Source organism: Phascolarctos cinereus, unplaced genomic scaffold (genome assembly GCF_003287225.1).
Source record: "Phascolarctos cinereus isolate Bilbo 61053 unplaced genomic scaffold, phaCin_HiC Scaffold_2;HRSCAF=192, whole genome shotgun sequence".
Taxonomy (NCBI): Eukaryota; Metazoa; Chordata; class Mammalia; order Diprotodontia; family Phascolarctidae; genus Phascolarctos; species Phascolarctos cinereus.
In genome coordinates this window covers 184,709,237-184,728,613 of record NW_027555625.1, presented here as the reverse complement: position 1 = coordinate 184,728,613, position 19,377 = coordinate 184,709,237, and the positions used below count along the sequence as shown (strand labels likewise).

Genomic DNA, 19,377 nt, shown 5'->3' with positions numbered 1-19,377 from the left:
CCAGGGAGTCTGCACACAGGTAGAATCACAGGTCAAGACTGAAACATGATAAAAGAAAGCCAAAAAGAAAACAAACTAACAAATCCATTTGATTTCAATTTGAAAAAGTCTATCCTGCTGGTAGATGCTTTTTTCCCCTTAATATTAATATCTGGCTATTCATTAGTAGTACAGAAAACATATTCTGGTTTTAAACTAAAGTCAACTAGTCTTTCTTTTTCAAATTCTGATTCCCTCTTGTCCCAGATTAAGTATGGCCAAAAGATCTGACCAAATCAATAAAACAATAAGCATTTATTAATCTTACTGTATACCAGATATGGTGCTACACCTGAAGATATAAAGGAAGTCCCTGTCCAAAGGGAATAAACATTCTAATGGGAGACATCATATAAATGATAGTAGTAGCAGTAGTAGTAGTAGTAGTAGTAGTAGTAGTAGTAGTAGTAGTAGTAGTAGTAGTAATAGCTAATATGTAGATAGCACTTCAAGGATTGCAAAGATTTGTGAGTGTCTCTTTTGATTGTCACAACAACCCAGTGTGGTAGTGCTATTATTATGCCCACTTTGTAGATGAGGAAACTGAGATTAAATCACTTGCCTAAGGTCACATGGCTAGTGAGCATCTGAAGCTACCTACTGTGCTAGCTAGCTGTCTTAAATAACTAGTTAATATCTGATATGTACAGAGTAGATGGAAGATAATCTGAAAGGGGAAGTCATTAGAAGCTGTGAGGACAAGGAAAGGCCTCCAGAAGAGGGTGAGCTGTGAGCTAAGGAATGTAGGGAAACTTAGCAAGAAAAGAGCATTCCAAGAATGAGAAACAGAGAGAGGGCTGAAAGGGGCCAGGTTGTAGAGATCTTTAAATTCCTAACATGGTACTTTACATTTGATCCTGTATGTACTATGTAGCCACTGGATCTTATTGAATCATCAGTCCTACCTTTTAGAAAAAAATCACTTTGGTAGCTGAGTAGAGGATGGATTGGGCTGAGGAAAAATTTGAAGCAAGGAAACCAATTTTAAAACTATTGTAATAGTTCGTATGAGAGGTGATGAAGGCCTGGAATAGGATTGTAACTGTAGAAAAGAATATATATGAGAGATATTGTCAAGGTTGAAATGACAAGATTTGTCAAAGGCTTGGATATGTAAGGAGCTGAGAATGTGGATTCTAGGTTGACACAAAGGTTGCAAGCCTGGGTGACTGGGAGGATGTGGTCTTTAATAGTAATAGGGAAGTTTGGGGGATAGATTGGAGTGAGGGGAAGATGAGGAATTCTCTTTGGGACATGTGGCTTTTAAAAAGTCTATGGAATATCCAGTTCAAGGTGTCCAAAAGGCAGTTGAAGACATGATTGTAGCTCAAGAGAGGGACTCAGGCTGGACATATAGAGCTGAGAATCAAATGCACAGAGATGATAATTGAGTCTATAGTAGCCAATGGGATCACCAAGTGATATAGTATAGAGTGAAAAGAGAAAGGGGCCTAGGAACAGAACCTTAGGGAATCACTCATGGTTAGTAGGCATGACATGAATGAAGTATATGAAAAAGAATGAGGAGAAACATGCAGATAGGAGAATGATGAGAGAATGTAGCACAAAAACTCAGAGAAGAAACTGTCCAGAGAAAAGAGCAATCAACAGGGTCTGATACTCCTGAGAGGTTAAAAAATAATCAGGATTGAGTGAGGTCATTAAATCTGGCAATTAAAAGACCATTGGAAAGGGGCATTTCAGTTAAATCATGAGGTCAGAAGCCAGATCACAGAGGGCAAGATACATACGTACGTACAAGATACATACAGCATTAAAGGAAAGGAATCTCTAGAAAGTGCATTAGCACTTGAGGTGGAAGGGATAAGAAAGGCCTCCTGCAAAAGATAGGATTTGAGCTCAGTTTTAGAGGAAGCCAGGGAAACCAAGTGGGAAAAAGAGCACTCCAGGTTTGAGAGACAGCCAGTGAAAAAGGGAAATGGAGGAGTGTGTGTGTGTGTGTGTGTGTGTGTGTGTGTGTGTGTGTGTGTGTGTGTAATAGTGAGAAGACCAGTGTCCAACTGAGAGGCTTTTTTTTGTTTGTTTTGTTTTGTTTTTAAAAGATGAGGGCGGGGCAGCTAGGTGGCACAATGGATAGAGCACTGGCCCTGGATTCAGGAGAAGCTGAGTTCAAATCTGGCCTCAGTCACATAACACTTACTAGCTGTGTAACCCTGGGCAAGTCACTTAATCTCATTGCCTAGCCAAAAAAAAAAAAAGATGAGGGAGACATTGGCATTTTTTGTAGGCAGCAGTGAAGGAGCAATAGAGAAAGAGTGGGGATGATAGAGGGGATAAATTGCTGGAGAAATTGGGAGGAGGCCATGTAGAAGAGTTTATCTCAGCAAAGTGAAGGCTGGTGATTCCCCAGCAAAATATTAATGTCTTTTGCATTTTAGTTTCCATTATATTTACTTTTGAGTTGTTGGTACTGACATAGTATATGAGCACATCTGTGACCAATGCCAAATTTGTAAGTTCATACCACAGAGAGTTCAGTGTGCCCAACTAATGCTTTTTTATATTACTACCCCCATTTTTTCCTTTAAATTTTTTATATACTTTGATACAACAAACTCTTCTCAGAAAATACCTGAATAATCTTCCCAAAAGTATACTTCCTTGGAGAAAAAAAGGTTAAACACAATAACTTAATAATGTGAATATCATTTTCCACTTACGTAGTTTGTCAATTGCAAATTACCAATAGCAAAGGAGATAGGTTTTCACTTTTATCATCTGGGTCTATATGATTCTTGGTCTACCTTGTATACCCTAACCATGAATGTTGTCTTCTTCTTCTTGTCTCCCTTTGATCATGTCATGAGTGGTTCTGTAGAGGTGTGTACACATGCACATTTCTGTGTATAAGTGTGCGTAAATCATTTTAATTCTTCTTTCACAATCTTCTATCAATACAGTCAGGTTGTACCTTTGGAATATAACTTTACCAACTGTGTGAAGAATCACTTGGAGAGAGGAAAGTCTTGAGTCAGGGAGATCAGTTAAGAGGTTATTGAAAGAATCTATGTTACATGGAAAATGTGGCTAGAGAGGAAAATAAAATCCTTTAATTTAAAAAAAAAGAAAAAAAGAATCCATACAAGAGGTGATGAGGGCCAAGGTAGTGGTCTTATGAGTATAAAGAAAATGACTAACAATAGCGATGTTCTGGAGACAGAATTAGCAAGCCGTAATGATTGATTAAATATATAGGTTGAGGGAAAGTGAGGAATTGAGAATGAGTCCAGGGTTATGAATCTGTGTGGTTAGAAGGATAATGGTGGCCTCAATAGAAACAGAGAAGTTTGGAAGAGGGCTGGATTTAGAGGGAGAGTTAGAGTTCTGATTTGGACATGTTAGTTTGGAGGTATAATGGGGGCACTCAGTTCTAACCATCTAATAGAGATCTGCTGACTTGGAACTCTAGCTCACAATCTCACATTCTCCCCTTCCTTGAAGGTCCCAGTTTCAATACTTCAATTGATGACTCTTATTGCTTCACACTTAGACTACTGCATAGTCTCCTGCATAGTCTTCTTGTTTCAGCTATCTCCCCTCCAATCCCTCTTATGCTGTTGCCAAATTCTTCTCCCTAAAGCACTATTATTATTACATCCTTTCCCTGCTCAGAAATCTTCTGTGCCTCTTATTTGTTAACAATTCAATTTAATCCAACAAATAAAATCCACATTTCTTATCATGTCATTCAAGATGCTCCACAATCTAATCCCCAGCCTAATTACCCAGCTTTATCAGTCATGTTTTATACTGCAATGTATTCCTTGTTCCCTGAATATGTATTAAACCTTCTAGCATTGTCTTTGCTCATACTGTCCCTCTTAAGAATAAAAATCCAGTCCTGATTGTTCAAGGCAGAGTTCAACTATACCCAGCCAAGAGTGATTTCACCCTCCTCTAATCTCTGAATAGCCTTCCATACCTCTCCTTTTAGCCTTCAAGTCAGTGCAACCCAACAATGTGTTAAGCACATATCAAGAAGAAGTTTTTAACCTGGGGTCTGTGACCTTTACAAAAACATTTTGAAAACTGTTTCACTATAATCAGTTTCCTTTATAAGCATCTACTTTATTTTATGCATTTAAAAACAATATCTTTAGAAGGGAGACAGAGGCTTCACCAAACTGCCAAAGGTATTCATCTCCATGCTTCTTCTGCCCCAAACCTAAAGGCCTGAATTATGCAAATTGGGGATTCGAAGTTTTGTCAAAAAAAGAAACGTTTTCTGCCTTCAAGGACTGATACTCTAAGAGTATTGCAACATCATGTATGTTGAAAAATAAATGCAAAATGTATCCAGGATAATTTCTGGGGAGAGGGTACTATCATGTTGGCAGATAGGGCTTCAGGATAGACATCCTATAGGAGATAGCACTTGAATTGAGGTTTGAAAGAAGCTAGCTAGGAATTTTATTCAATTTAATAAAATAAGCATTTATTTGGTACTTGTGAGCTAGACTTTGAGAATAATATCTGTCAAATAAATGAAACAAAAACAGAACAGTTTCTGCCCTCAATGATCTTACATTCTACTGAGGCTAGAGGGAGAAGGGGGAACATATATAAGGAAAAATACAAAATAGTATAAGATAGTTTCCTGGTTAATTAGCAGCTTGGGATGAATTGGGGGTGGGGTCAAGATGGGCTTACTATAGGAGTTGATTGCTGAGCTAATTTTTGGAAGAGTTAGGGAATATATATATATATATATATATATATATATATATATATGTATGTATATGTATATATATATATATATATGGAATATGTACATATAATGTGTATATGTACATATATGCAATTCAATTCAGGAACTTTTTAAAAGCACATACTACATGTCAGTCACTGTGCTTGATCCTGAAGATACAAAACTAAAACATAAAAAATCTATTGCTATATATCCTAGAACAAAATATATTGTGTGCATTTCTCACTTCCATTTATCTAAACTCTGAACTTCTTCAAGAATTTATCAGAGTACTTTGTTTAAAGTTTAAGTATTTGTTGAATGAATAAGAAAGAGTACTTAAACCCGGAAATTATCTTTAAGCTGATGGAGTCCAACTCAATAGCGAGCTGGTGCAGTGGATGGAACACCAGGCTTAGAACCAGAAAGATTCCTCTTCCCGAGTTCAAATCTGGCCTCAGACACTAGCTGTGTGACTTTAGTTTGTTTCAGTTCATCTTTTATAAAATGAGCTGGAGAAGGAAATGGCAAACCACCCCAGTATCTTTGCCAAGAAAAACCCAAATGGGGTCACAGAGAGTCAAATGTAACTGAAAAACAAGAAGATAAGGATAGATAAAGAAGCTAAGACCCAGAGAATTCAGATACTTTGCCCTTTGTAAGTAACAGCTAGAAACTGAGCTAGATTCTCCCGCTCTAAATCTACCCTACCCCCCCCACCCCAGCACCAACATATAGGATCTTGGAGGACAAGGAATATATCGGTATTTTTCTATGTCTCTCTCTACCTCACTGCTTAGCATACTGTTTTCACACACCACAGATTCAATAAATAACTGCTACATAAAATAACATAATTACAGAATTGTGGAGTTAGGAGGGTCCTTAGCCACTATGTAGTCCAATCCAATCCTGAAAAAGAATTCCCACTAACCTGCACCAAATAATTGGCTCTCCAGTGTCTTACAATGATCATTGGATCATAGATTTAGACCAGAAGGGTCTTCACAAGCCATCAAGTCCAATCCCTTCTTTTTAGAGATAAAGAAACTGAAGCTGCAGGAGGTTAAATGTCTTGCCTGAGTTCACACAGGTATTAAGGAAGTGGAGCACATGGAGTATTCCAGGAGGATTAGCATCTATGGCGTGAGGGTTTGTTGAGCCATTTGCGGGACTGTTCATCCACTTTTAGTGCCCACCTGCCACGCACCCTCTCACTTGTCCAAGAAGCTATAGCAATCACATTGGCCATACACCAGTAAAACCATCTCTGCAGATAAACTAAACCAGGTTGAAGGTAACCAACAAGCCTTAGACCAGTCTGTGAGTTAGAGAAATGTCCACACAAAGCATGTGAAGGCTTCTCCTGGCAGAATGGGTGGATGAGAATGATTTATTCCAATGACCATGAAGGTAGCTCAATCAGACATCAAAGAAGCCAAGGTCATCTCCTGTATGCTAGGCCATTGGTAGTTGTCTTGACTTTTGTCTTACCATTGGACTTTGATGAATCTGGAAGAAAGAGTGAGGCTAGCAACTTTGTGCAACTCTGTCTCACTTAAATCCAAATCACAGGCAAGTCAAGACTTCACTGCATGATGCCATAGGTCCTTCTTGAAAATGAAGGACAAACAATAACATTAATTAAGCTTCAAAGGCTAGATTTGAATGTAGGTTTTCTGACTCTAGAGAGAGAACCATATCCACTGTACTATTTCAGTTTTATTCCTAACTTTAAACCCAGAGGGAAATGTTAATGCTATAATAAAAATCGAATCTATTTTCCTTGCCAATATTAAGAATACAGCTGGTGTCTATTGTCAATATAATTAATATGTAGCTATAACATTATTGATCAATCATGATTTTTAATAAAATAAGGAATAAAATGAAAGGTTCAGAGAGAGTGTTTCTTGCCCAAATCCAGGATGAGAGCTGCTTTTGTTTATGACACTTGACTCAGGCAATGACGGTGTAGCTGAATTGTACAGCATCTCTTTTCAAGCTGTGATTTTTATTTATTTAATGTCTTCAATTGTAATCTGAAAATCAATGAAAGTAATGACTTCTCTTTTGTTTCTTCTCTGTTTGCAGAGTCACAGTGCACACTCTGTGGGGAGCCAGAAGGTGAGTCTCCTTTACCATGCTTACTTGTTCCCGGGACTGGGGATGCTAAGAATAAACTCATGTGATCATTTCTTTTGTTTGTTCATTTTTGCTGATGTCAAGGATGTTATAAAAAGATAGGAGGAAGTGGAGGGGGGAATTCTTTGTGCTTGATGTTCAAAGTAAATTAAATCAAACAGAGTAAGACAGTGTGGGCTTCAGGCTTACAGATCCTGCCTGTCTGAAGTACAATATGTCCATCAGAATGAAAAAATGTGGTATTTACTTTATTCTCCATTTTGAACATTGTCATGTTTTCTAGATTAAAAAAATTTGGCCATACTTAGAGAGTATTAATTGATTGACTTAAAATGATATAGTTAACTGGGAAGTCATGAGTAACATACTAAATAGATTTTCTGCAAATACAGATGTCTCATTAGCGATAGGTGAAGTGAAGAAATGCAGTTCCTTATTTATAGTAATGTTATTGGTGTTATAAAAGAAAGATTGCAAATCTGATTTCCAGTCAAGGCTTCTTCAGTTTCTTCTTAAGCAAAACACTCATTCCACGAAAATATAGATTGAGATGATTCTACTGAATGTGCAAATGCTTTAAGCTGACTCTGAGAAACATGGGTACCAATGTGGCATAGAACTTTTAAATTTTTGAAACAGACAAGGAAAAGAAAACATAGTCTAGTGCTGATTAACTGGAACCCAATCAAAAGAAAACTCAAAGAATAGTATTCTGATGATATATTTCATATTGAAGAGAAAAAGGCATTAGAAAACAAAATGATGCCAGTGCACAATGTGAGTTTAGAGCTTGATCCTCAAAACAATTGATTCATTTCAGTTCAGTATATTATATTTACTAAGGCAGGAAAGTAGATTAATGCATTTGGAAAAAAAAAGAAAAAATCTTTTAGCAACAAAGACTGAAAAATAAAGAATTGTTTGTAAGGGGGAGAATTATAATGTAGTTAAACAACAAGCAATTATTATGTTTACTAGTACTTAGCATACAAAAACAAAAGCTGAATATTGTCCATGCCCTTGAGAAATTTGCATTCTAATAGGGGAGACAATGTGGTCATATGTAGATATAAACAAGATAAAATATGAGTCTCTTGCAGGTGGTACTTGGGTTTTCTTTTAGAAGGCAGAGATTTAATAACAAAGTAGAATCATAACACTCCATTTTAGGAAAATCCTGATTAATTGAATTATTACCAAGATTTCTAACTTCCTTAAATTTTTTTTTAGCAAGGATACATAAAGGCATACAGATGATGATTACTGATAATTACTATGATAAAGTCTACTGTAAAGTTTTTTAAATTCTTAAATTTTACTTTTCTCTAAGTCTAGATTTTTGACCTGCAAAAGATGATTTTGTAGATATATATAAACTCAAAGGCAGTGATTGAGAGTCTAGGGTACTATGATCATGCAAACCAAATGAAAGATAGATACAACATTGTAGAAGTGCTTGATTCTGGGAAAATTAATTGGAAAATTTTCTCTGAATTTAGTGTTTTTGCTATCACATATTTTTGTGAGAATATACTCATATTTTGGTTCCAATAACTAATAAATTTAATTAATAAATGATTAATAAATTTGGACTTACTACAGGTAATTGTGTATTACCTGTATAACTATGCATAAATGTAGTACATTTCTTTGTATTTAATGATGGCTGCCCTTTTAAAAGATATTTATAATTGTATATTCGTGTGGATCATTGGTGGGTTCACAAAACTTATAAAAATGCTAAAAGAGATTTGTCTTATTTGTAGTTGCTTTTCCTTTTTCCCCTTCTGTGATTTAATATCAAAAAGGTAGTTTATGGAATGGAAATCCAAGAATAAATCATTTTTTCTTGGAATTTTCTAAATGTCAGCCTGAGATTTTTAGCTTACATCAGATGTTTCATCGAGAATTAACCTAATATAATTTCCATTATGCCTAAATGATTTCCCCAAGTCCAACCATGTTTTGCCTGGAAACTTAAAATTGCAAATCAATACCATCTGCATAACATACTCATTTCAGGCACTGTTGCACAGTGGAAAGAACACTCAGTTTGGAGTCAGACAAGCTGGATTCAAATTCTAGCTTTGCCACTAATTATCTATTTGGCCTTGAACAAGTCACTTAACTTCTCTGGGCCTCAGTTTCTCTTTCTGTAAAATCAGGATCTTGGACTAGATAGCCTCTATGTTCCCTTTTAAACTCAAAATCTGTGATGTTATCCGTGATCATTGTAGAAAGGGAGTACATTCAGTCAGAAAGCCTAGCACCAAGTGGTTGGAGAAAAAAAAAGCTAGATTCTGACTCAGAAACTGGACTCTGACTTAAGTGGGTAAAGACTCCAAACTTTTAACTATTAAAGCTTCCTATGAACCATAGGGAGGTAGCCAGCTCCCCTTAACTTCCAATGGTCACACAGAGGTTGCATGATCCACAAAGGATTATGTTAGCCTTGGTTGACAGTGGTACTATGCACCTATAAATTCTTTTCCATCTCTCCAGTTCTAGAATTTTGTGCCGCTGCGTGTATTTCAAAGCAATGAAAGTGGAACTGTTTCAAGATCAAAGGAGAAAGGCAAAGATTTGATAACCTAGCCTCAGCTGTACTTTATTTTCTGAAACTGGCTGCTACATGAATATTCATACACGTTTAAATCATTTAAGTAATTAGTGGAAATGAGCACCAGCTTTCTCTGCAGTGTGCAGAATCTAAAAGAAGTCTTCTTTGTACGGTAATCTCTCTAGGATAGAATATGAGTTAACCTATTCTGTGCTGCAGCAGAACCTGCCCCAAGTAGACAGGAACAGACAGGATCTCCAATTTCCTTCTTCGTGTTGGGTGTGAATCTCCTCCAGGAGGTTAAGGCAGCAGCAAATCTCTCCTCTCTCTTTCTTGTCAGAAAATTGTTAACGCATTTCACTGGTGAGCCATTGAAGTGGTGAACATCCATTTACATTTTAATGATTAGTTCTTTGGCTACAGATTGAATAATTAGCATTGTCTCAGATGATAATATCTGTCAAACAAATGAGATGAGGTGCCAAGTTTACAAGAATCTTGGGACTTCAAAATTTTGCAACTGATGGGAGAAAATGCATGCTAAACTCTCCTTTCTCTCTCTTTTTTAAGGCCATGTGGCCTATTTTTTTTCTGAGACCTGGAATTTTAATAGTGTATAAAATATAGATCACTATTTCTAAATGCATATTACTTGTACTTTCTAACATGCCATTATTAATTTTTTTTAGAAACTTAGATGGCCAGATTTACAAATTGAAAACTTTCAGTAGTATTGTTTTTTTTTTTTTTTTTTTTAGGCAATAGGGGTTAATTGACTTGCCCGTGGTCACATAGCTAGTGTCAAGTGTTTGGTCTAAGGTTGGATTTGAACTCAGGTCCACCTGACTTCAGGGCCAGTGTTCTATCCACTGTGCCACCTAGCTGCCTTCCTAGTAGTATTGTTTTATTACTCATGAGAACTGTGATTCAAACTAGACATTTGTAGATTATCCAACTGTCATTTATTTATTTGAATAAAGAATTGAAGATGAATTATAGAAAATATTTCAGTTCTTATTGGGTTTTTAATTAGTTAAATAACAGATGCTCTATGTATTGTTTTGTAATTGATATTTTAATAATAACAATAGTAAAGAAGTAATGGGGCATAGAAAATAGACCTGTGGATTTTGAGTCAGGGAGGCCTTGGTTCAAGTTCTGCCTTCGATATATATTAGCTCTTTATGAATCAGTGAGTCACTTCACCTCTTAGTGTCCCAGGCAAATCCCTAAGACTTTTAAAAAGCAGACAGATTGCTCATCTTTGACATTCATCAGCACTCAAGATTCCATTTACCAATGAAATCACAAGTCCGGGTAAAACCAAAAAATACTTCTTTAGGTCCATTGGTTTATGCTCTCACTACTCTTAAATGCCTTCTATGCAAATCCTTCATGTAAGCAAGAGGCCCAAAATAAGAGGTCTTCCTTTGGTTCTTCTTCCAGATACCAGGGTAACACTCAGCATAATAATAATAATAGCATTATTATTGTTGTTGTTACTGTAATGGATGACAAGTTTATATTAGGAAATGTATTACATTTGCTATCTCATCAGAACTTCACAACAGCCTTTTAAGGGAGGTGGTAGAAATGTCATATTGGTCCAAATATAGGGCAGATCCCTAAAATGGGCTTTGTTAAAAATAAACTATTTCAGTACACTAAAAAATGAAGTGATTTTAAGTCACAGTCATGTTCTACATAAGTCTGATTTGGGAATGGAATCGCAGTCAGTGAAACATTTATTAAGCTCCTACTATGTGTCAAAACACAAGTAACAGGGGAGGTGGCATGGCATGATCAGAAGACACCTGGATTGGTATCAGGAGACCTGATGTCCACATTTCTAACTTGACATGTTACCTTGGGCAGTCACTTCACTTTCAGAGTAAGTTTCTTCTCCCTGTAAAATGAGACAATTGTTTAGATAATTTCTAAGGTCCTTTGCAGCTCTAATATTCTATTATTTTCTATAATATATGACAATTCAAAAAGTCCATGATCACATATTAGACAATAGACCATCCACTAGTACAGCTAGGTGGGACCTCAGAAATTATCTGATCCAACTCTGTTGTTTTCCATTAAGGAAAATGAGACTCACACAAAGGAAGGTAAATTGTCCAAGGTCACACAACTTGAAGGCAGAGCCAGAAGTAGTATCTAAGTCTGATCTAGCCTATGTTGGGTCAGTTAACATCAACTCTCCCATCCCCAACTTTTCTCAATAGCTACAAAAGTAACTGGTCCTCTGTTCCTCTCTCTCACTTAAAAAGCCAAGTGAGAACACCCTTCAAGCACCCACAGTGAATGACCTATATGCTCAGTGAGTCTGAGTTCTTAACTCAATGATCCTGGCATATCAATAATAGAAGAAGACACATTTAATCTGAAACACTGATTAATTCCTACAGTATTCATAGTTCGCTCTAAAACTCATATTTATTCTGCTATTTCATTAGATTGTAAGATTCCTGAGGGCAGGGTCTTTTGCCTTTTTTTCTATTCAGAGTGCTTAGCACAGTGCCTGGAACATTGTAAGTAATTAATTAATGTTTATTGATGGACTGATTATTTGAATATGCTAATCCTGAATTTCTAAGAATTCATAACACTTCAAGCAAAACAAGGTTATATCACAAGCGCTTTTTTACTTTATAGATGGCATTGAAAGAAGTAGCATGCACAGTTCTGCAAAATGAACATTGGATTAGGAGTCAAAGGATCTGAATTTCAATCCTACTTCTACCACAATGTGACTCTGGGCAAGACACTTTACACTTTATTCTCTAATATGTAAAAAGAAGGGGCTGGCTTAGATGATCTTTAAGGTCTCTTTCAGCTCTGAGTCTCTTATAAGATCCAGTTTGACCTCATCATTTGACTCCTATCCTAACAGAGCTATCCTCTCTCCACTTAAGTTGACCTGTTAGTGTCCCAGGCAAATCCCTAAGACTTTTAAAAAGCAGACAGATTGCTCATCTTCTTTGACATTCATCAGCACTCAAGATTCCATTTACCAATGAAATCACAAGTCTGGGTAAAACCAAAAAATACTTCTTTAGGTCCATTGGTTTATGCTCTCACTAATGTTGGCATTCTTTTCACGGGTACACCTTGGGTGTCATCAAAGTGTTACGTGATAGTGTCCTGATTGGTTTAAAAGACTTTTTCCTGGTAGTCATTCTGGGACAGGAGAAAAACAATCACATCGGTGTCAATCCTTCAGCTCCTGCCAAGATGCTGGTAACATTTAGAGAAAGAGAAAGTATTACACATCATGTGATAGAAATAGAAAAAAAGGGGATTTTCAAAACAAGCATAGTGTAAAGCAGTGGTTCTCAAAGGATGCAAGGTGGCAGGCTCAGGAGATGTAACTTAAATTGTATGGAATTTACACTTATAACTGGATGCACATATGCAAAGCTTCCAATTCTCCTTTAATGTGTTGTGATTACTTATGATGAAGAACAACACTGTGTTGTGAGTCCCTTCCCACCCACCCCCAAAAGCCAGAGAACTGCTGGTGTAATAAAAAGCACATTGGTTTTGGCATCAGAAGATGTTGGTTCAAGTACTAGCTCTGTTACTAGCTGTGTGATCCTGGGCAAAGTATTTCAACACATTGAACTTCTATTTCCTCATCTGCAAAGTGGAGATGATAATATTAGTTGCACTACTGATCACAAGCATTGTTGTATGGAAAGCACTTGCTAAAATTCCAAAGTGCTATGGAAATGGAAGCCATTGCAATTGTAGAACAACTCTACCATTCAGTAATTATAAGATTGACAGACCCTTTGCAAACACAAACAATTAATCAACCATAACCAAACAAAAAAAAAAGTATAATCTGTGCCTTGGAAAATTCAGAATTCAGCAACAATCAAATTATCTGAACATATACAGCAGAAATATGATATTTTCTAAATCATGATGACATGTCAGTGAATGTTAATTTTAAAAATGATTTGAGGAACATGTGATGATATATAGGAAGGAAGGGTAGCTTATGGCATAAATAACTGAATCACAAGGACAATTACATAGCTCCTGAAATTAAATATACAATGTTGGTCATTTGGCCATCTGTTATTAACAACAACAAATGCAGTTACGTAATACCCTATACTTGGAATAAAAAAAAAATTGGCAAAGCCATCAAAAACTGCCCCAAGAATAGAACAGTATATAAATAAATTGTCTATGATACATAACATCTAGGGAATCACTGACTGTCATATATTTGTGCAAAGAATGATATGTAAGCACAGCATAAACTTCCTTTGCAATCAGTAATTAATTTTGGTATCTCTAATATTTATAGGCAGATAGGTGGTACAGTAGATAGCGAATTAGACTTGAAGTCTGGAAGTTGCTGTTCAATTGTGTGAGACTCTTCACTACCTGATTTGGGGTTTTCTTGGCAGAGATACTGGAGTGGTTTGTAATTTCCATCTCTAGCCCATTTTGCAGATGAGGAAATTGAGGCAAACAAGTACAGCCCAGCCTCAGGAAAGCTAGTAAATGTCTGAGGCCAGACTTGAACTTGGGAATATGAGTCTTTCTGACTCCACACTCAGTGCTCTAGCAACTGTACCACCTGCAAAGTTGGAAAGGCCTCAGTTCAAATCCTGCCTCAGATACTTAGAGATACTTGACCCTGGGAAAGTCCCTGCTAAAGTTTCCTCATCTGTAAAATGGGAATAATAGCACCTATTTCATGGGGTTGTTTTGAGAATAAAATGAAATAACATTTTTAAAGTATTTTGCAAATCTTAAAATACTATGTAAATGATATTATTGTTGTTGTTGTTAAGATTTATGTACTCATTATAGGAGTTTTTTCTCAATGAATAAATTAATATTTTATTGCTCTGGTCAGTAGGGATTTAAATGTCAGGTGTAATGTTTCAATGTCATTTAGCTGGAAAAAACAATGTCAGGCCAACGGTATTCTTGTCATGGTTGTGGTTATTTTCTGAATTTTAGGAGTTCGTTTTCTCTTTTAGGAAAGTCTAGATTAGAATCAATTTTAACATGTTTATCTGTGCTACTGCATAACATTTTAGATGCCAAGGCCCTTCACAATATTGACGAATGTGTCAGGTGAAAGAAAATTCAAGAAGTTTATATATGGACAATAGATGTGTATCTGAGATGGTGTGTTTGTTTCTAAATAATAATTAAGTATGATTAAGGGGATAAAAAATTGTTTCCCCTTTGCATTACTGAAAGACCAATAATAATCCTTTTTTAAAATAATGAAATATTTCATATCTTCCCCAGTTCCACTGAATTTTCTAATCTTACCCATTGTCTATATAGATATTGACACAAAAAAATCAGTGAAAAGCATATCCTTTGCCATCTAGTACTGTAATAACCAAAATGTTATTGAAGGCAGAGGAAGTATGTGTATGTGTGTCTGTGTCTGTGTGTCTGTGTGTCCCTGTGTCTGTATGCATACGCATTACTTAAAGGACTAGGGAGTTTAAAACTTTAATGTACTGGAATCCACAAGTAATGCCTCCAATAAGAGACACAGGCACTACCTGTATTACAGACTTTTCTTAACTATATTTTATTCAAGAAAGTGGGATTTAGTGGATTAAGTCAGTGCTCTTATTTGAGTCTTGGGGTTTTCAGTATGATGATGTTTGCAGAAACTTACTGATTGTTGTAGGGACGACACTGTGGATGGGCTGGAAGGGCTCTTCCCAATTAATGTGAAGGAGGGATTAATCTTGTGCCAAATTAGGCTATATCTGGAAGAACTTCATAATAGAACTACCTGTAAGTGGAATGGGCTACCTCAAAAGATAGGAGAGGTGGTAAACGTTGTCTGATAGGCTATAGTGGGGATTTCTTTCAGGTATAGGTTGGACTAAAGAGCTAACAAAGTCCCTTCCAACTTTCAGCTTTTTTGATTCTCTAGCATGGTGCTTAGTTTCAATCTCTGCTTTGCTACGTATTACCCATGTGACCTTGGGCAAGTCATGTTTTTCATCTCAGCTTTAATTTCCTGATCTATCAAAAGAAAGTGCTAAACCATATGCTCTTAGGTCCCTTTCCAGTCATAAATCAATGACCCTGGATTCAAGACCAATGCTTTATAGCTCTGAATTCCCTTTGTTGTTGAATTTACCTAACAGTGGCATCACTAAACCTGTCTATCAGTTCCAAGCACTAGTCAAAGGTGGTAACACTGGAGGAAATTAAAAACAACCAAAAAAAAGCCTCATATATAGAGATCTGTTCATTCAGAGCAGCAGCTATACATTATTGGCATCTAAAAGGCTTTAGACTCATAAACTCCACTTTTTTCTCCACTCACCAACTGGTAGTTTCAGGATATATTTGGGCTAAGTTTTAGTTGATATTTTTTAGCTTGAATGACTGATAGGATGAAATGACCTATTTTTTTCTACTTTACAAGTAATTTGAAGAGGTTAATTTAATGTAGAGAGGCTGAACAGTACAATGGAAATAGAGTTTCAATGTCAAGGGGAGTTTGTCCTAAAACCCTCCTCTAAAACATGCTGCCCTTGTGGCCATGGGCAAATTACTTAACTTATCAGCATTCCAGCAACTCTCTAAGATTATTAATTGCACAGAAGTTGCCAGTCTTCACGAGTTGAGAGAGTTGCTTCAAAGTTCCTTATACTAATAGAATCATAGATCAGAACCAAACGAGAGAAATCTAATATTAGTTTTGTTTTATTCTCTGTTATATCTCATTATGGACTTTCTGGGTTTTATTTTTTTTGCAAGAGCTTGACTAGATAATATTTAATATTCTTTTCCAGTTCTATATCCTATTATATACATACACAAATATATATAAAGAATAATAAATTGGTATTTGTAAAAATAATACACAAATGAAAACAATACTCATTCATATAAAGGTACACACACGTACAATACATGCACAGGCCCTTTTTGAAATAAAGTTTAGCACTTTAGACTTCTTTGGCTGGCATTCAAGTCCCACCTACTCCCACCCCTAATCTGGTTCCACTTTATCTTTCTAGCCTCACTGACTCCAGTTCACATATTGTATAGATACTCTGTGCTCCAGTCAAGCTGAACTGCTCTCTGCTCCTGCCTGCTCCCCTCCACCTGTTATGCTTCATGCTTTCCTAACTCCATGCCTTTTCCCAGGCTGCTCACTATACCCAAGAGCAACTCTGGAAGACCACATGCAAAGGTAGAGAGGAATTGCAGTATGTGTCAATGGACAGAGTTTCCAAACCAATCAAACTAGGGTTACTAATAGTATTTGAGTACCAAATGTGGTACAAGGGAAAGAATAGTGCATTTTTAGTCAGAGTACCTTGGTTCAAATCCAGGTTCTGCCACTTACTGCTGTAACTTTGGGTAACTCACTTGAGTACTCTGGGACTCATTTTCTATATTTCCAAAGGCTTAAAATAGATCACCATTAAAGTCACTTCTGGCTCTAAATTTGTGATTTGAAATTTCACTTTAGTGCACCAAATTTTCATTGATCCTCACCACTGCGGTGGCCAATGATAATATCTACACATTATCTATGTTGCGAGAATAGGAAAATGAACAAAATCTGTAGAGGGAAGGGCATACGTGCCATCTCATTTGGATAAGGAACTGAGATGGAATTTATAAAGACTGAGCTAAAAATATGGTTGACTTCAAGATCTTTAATTTTGTAAATGGAGAAACTCCCTCTGATTATATAATTCTACATCTTCAAAACATTAGTAGATAGGTTGCCTTGGCATCTATGGCTAACAAATTCATCATTCTAGGGCCAATCTTTTGGTAATGAGCCTCATGAAAATTAAGATTGTCCCTAGACGACAGAAGTATGCTATCACCTGACCTGATCAATGGGCCTAAGGAGCTTCTATAACTTCTTATAAAAGATCTTTTTGATTAAGATTTGTTTTCACTTTTATTGTATTTTGACTGGGGCTAATTAGAACACACTGAAGGAAAATGATAATCAATCAACATTTATTAGGTGTGTACTATTTGCCAGGTACAATGATACAAAAAACAAAAATGGAAAAATGCCCTGCCTTCGAGAGGCCTATATTTTATGAAGGTAGACAATATGTGCACATTTAAGCATATAAAAATGTACATGCAAATAATATACCAAATAAATACGACAAGAGTCACAGTGTTGATATGGCATTGTATGTGGTGGTGTCTGAAGATTTGAGTCTGAATCCTGGCTTTGCCATTTGCTACATGCATCACTTTGGTTAAGTCTCAGTTCTCTAATCTGCAAAACAGGGTGGTTGCACTAGATCAATCAATTGCTAAGAATATAAATATATTAGTATGTGCCGGACACTGGCACTTAGTATGTGTCAGACACTGCTAATGCTGGAGATTCAAAGACATAAGGAGCACTAGTTAAGGGAGGGGGGGAGTAATCAGGAAAGGTATTGTGCAGAGGGTTACATTTGATCTGAACTTTGAAGGAAACTAGGAATCCCGAAGAAAGAAGGTGAGGAGCAAATGAGTTCTAGTATGGGGTATGAGATGTGTAAAGTCATGGAGATGAAATAGAGTGTGGGGAACAGCAGGATCAGTTTGGATAGTTGAAGAGTGGGCAAAGGAGAGTAATAGTATATAATAAGGTTGGAAAAGTAGATTGGGGTCAGGTTATGAAGGTTTTTAAATGTTAAACATAAGAATTTATAATCAATCCTAATGGGTAAAAGAGAGTCCTTGGAATTTATGGAGCACACAAGTGACATGATCAGGCCTATGATTTAGGAAAATCATTTTGGCAGCTATGTGGAAGATGAAGTGGGCAGGGAGAGGCTTGAGGCAAAAAGACCAATTAGCAGGCTGCTGCAGCAATCCAAATAAGGGGTAATGAGGACATGAACAAGGCTACTATCTGTGTGAGTGGGATCACTTCCTGCACTAAAATTTTCTGATTTGAAAGACTATCTTTTGTATGTGTCAGTGGCATATTAGATCAAAACACAACTCCTGGGAAATTTTCCTTGTTTAGATGCTCTTCTAGTAGAGGATAAGAACAAAAATTAAATACAAGTTTTCAGTCTTTAATAACCATGATCCCATTTGTTCAGCTCTCAGATATTTTTTCTGCCAAAATAATGAGTCTTCTATCATCTGCATTTTGCTATTACTTCATGACAACTACACGATAATGGTCCTACTTCCCAGCTTATGGTGCTCTATATTAACTTCATATTTATTCTGAATTGAAGAACTTTGGGGTTATACTTAGAATCATTTATTTTGTTGTTATTAAAAAGTTCAAAATGAATAATTGAAAGTTATCTGTCCAGTAAACTGACAAGAAAATTTATTCAAGATTTTGTTTAAATATTTATTGCAAGTTAGAATAAATCCTTTTCTCCAGCTTTTACAAAAAGCATGAATAATTATTTTTAAAGGATATTTTTTCTTTGAGCAAGAAAATATGACCTTAAAGTATTTCAAGGAAACATGATACAAATTCTTGACATTATGTTAGTAATAATTAATTTGAAGGATAATAATTATTTTAAATGATTTTTTTACTGTCAAAAACAACTTAGACATGTTTTGAGGAAATAATAACACAATGATTTTATTTTAAGAATAAGTATCTTATTTTAATAATGCTTTATTTAAACAACATTTTAAATTATGAAGCTTGACTTTTTATAAGAAAAGGTATCATATAAGTATTTGAAGGAAAACAATTGTATAGTCATTGCATTTTAATAGATTTATTTATATAATGATTTAAATTTTAATAGATAATGCTTGACTTTCAGTAACTTAAGTATTTTGAAGAAAATAACTATATTTACCATCAATTGTTCAAAATAAATGTTTCCCTATGCTTGATTTAATTAACTGAAACAAATATACATCAAACATGCTCTGTGTCAGGCAACGAGGA

General features: G+C 35.9%; 1 protein-coding gene across 2 annotated transcripts in view; it reads left to right on the top strand.

Moving 5' to 3' along the window:
- Nucleotides 1–19,377, top strand: part of DLGAP2 (DLG associated protein 2) — a 1,185,476-nt gene that overhangs the window by 653,640 nt on the left and 512,459 nt on the right. For both annotated transcript variants that reach the window (XM_020973015.2, XM_020973016.2), the window contains exon 3: nucleotides 6,842–6,874. In XM_020973015.2, coding sequence (XP_020828674.1) covers nucleotides 6,842–6,874 — 33 coding nt within the window. The remainder of the gene's footprint in view (nucleotides 1–6,841; nucleotides 6,875–19,377) is intronic.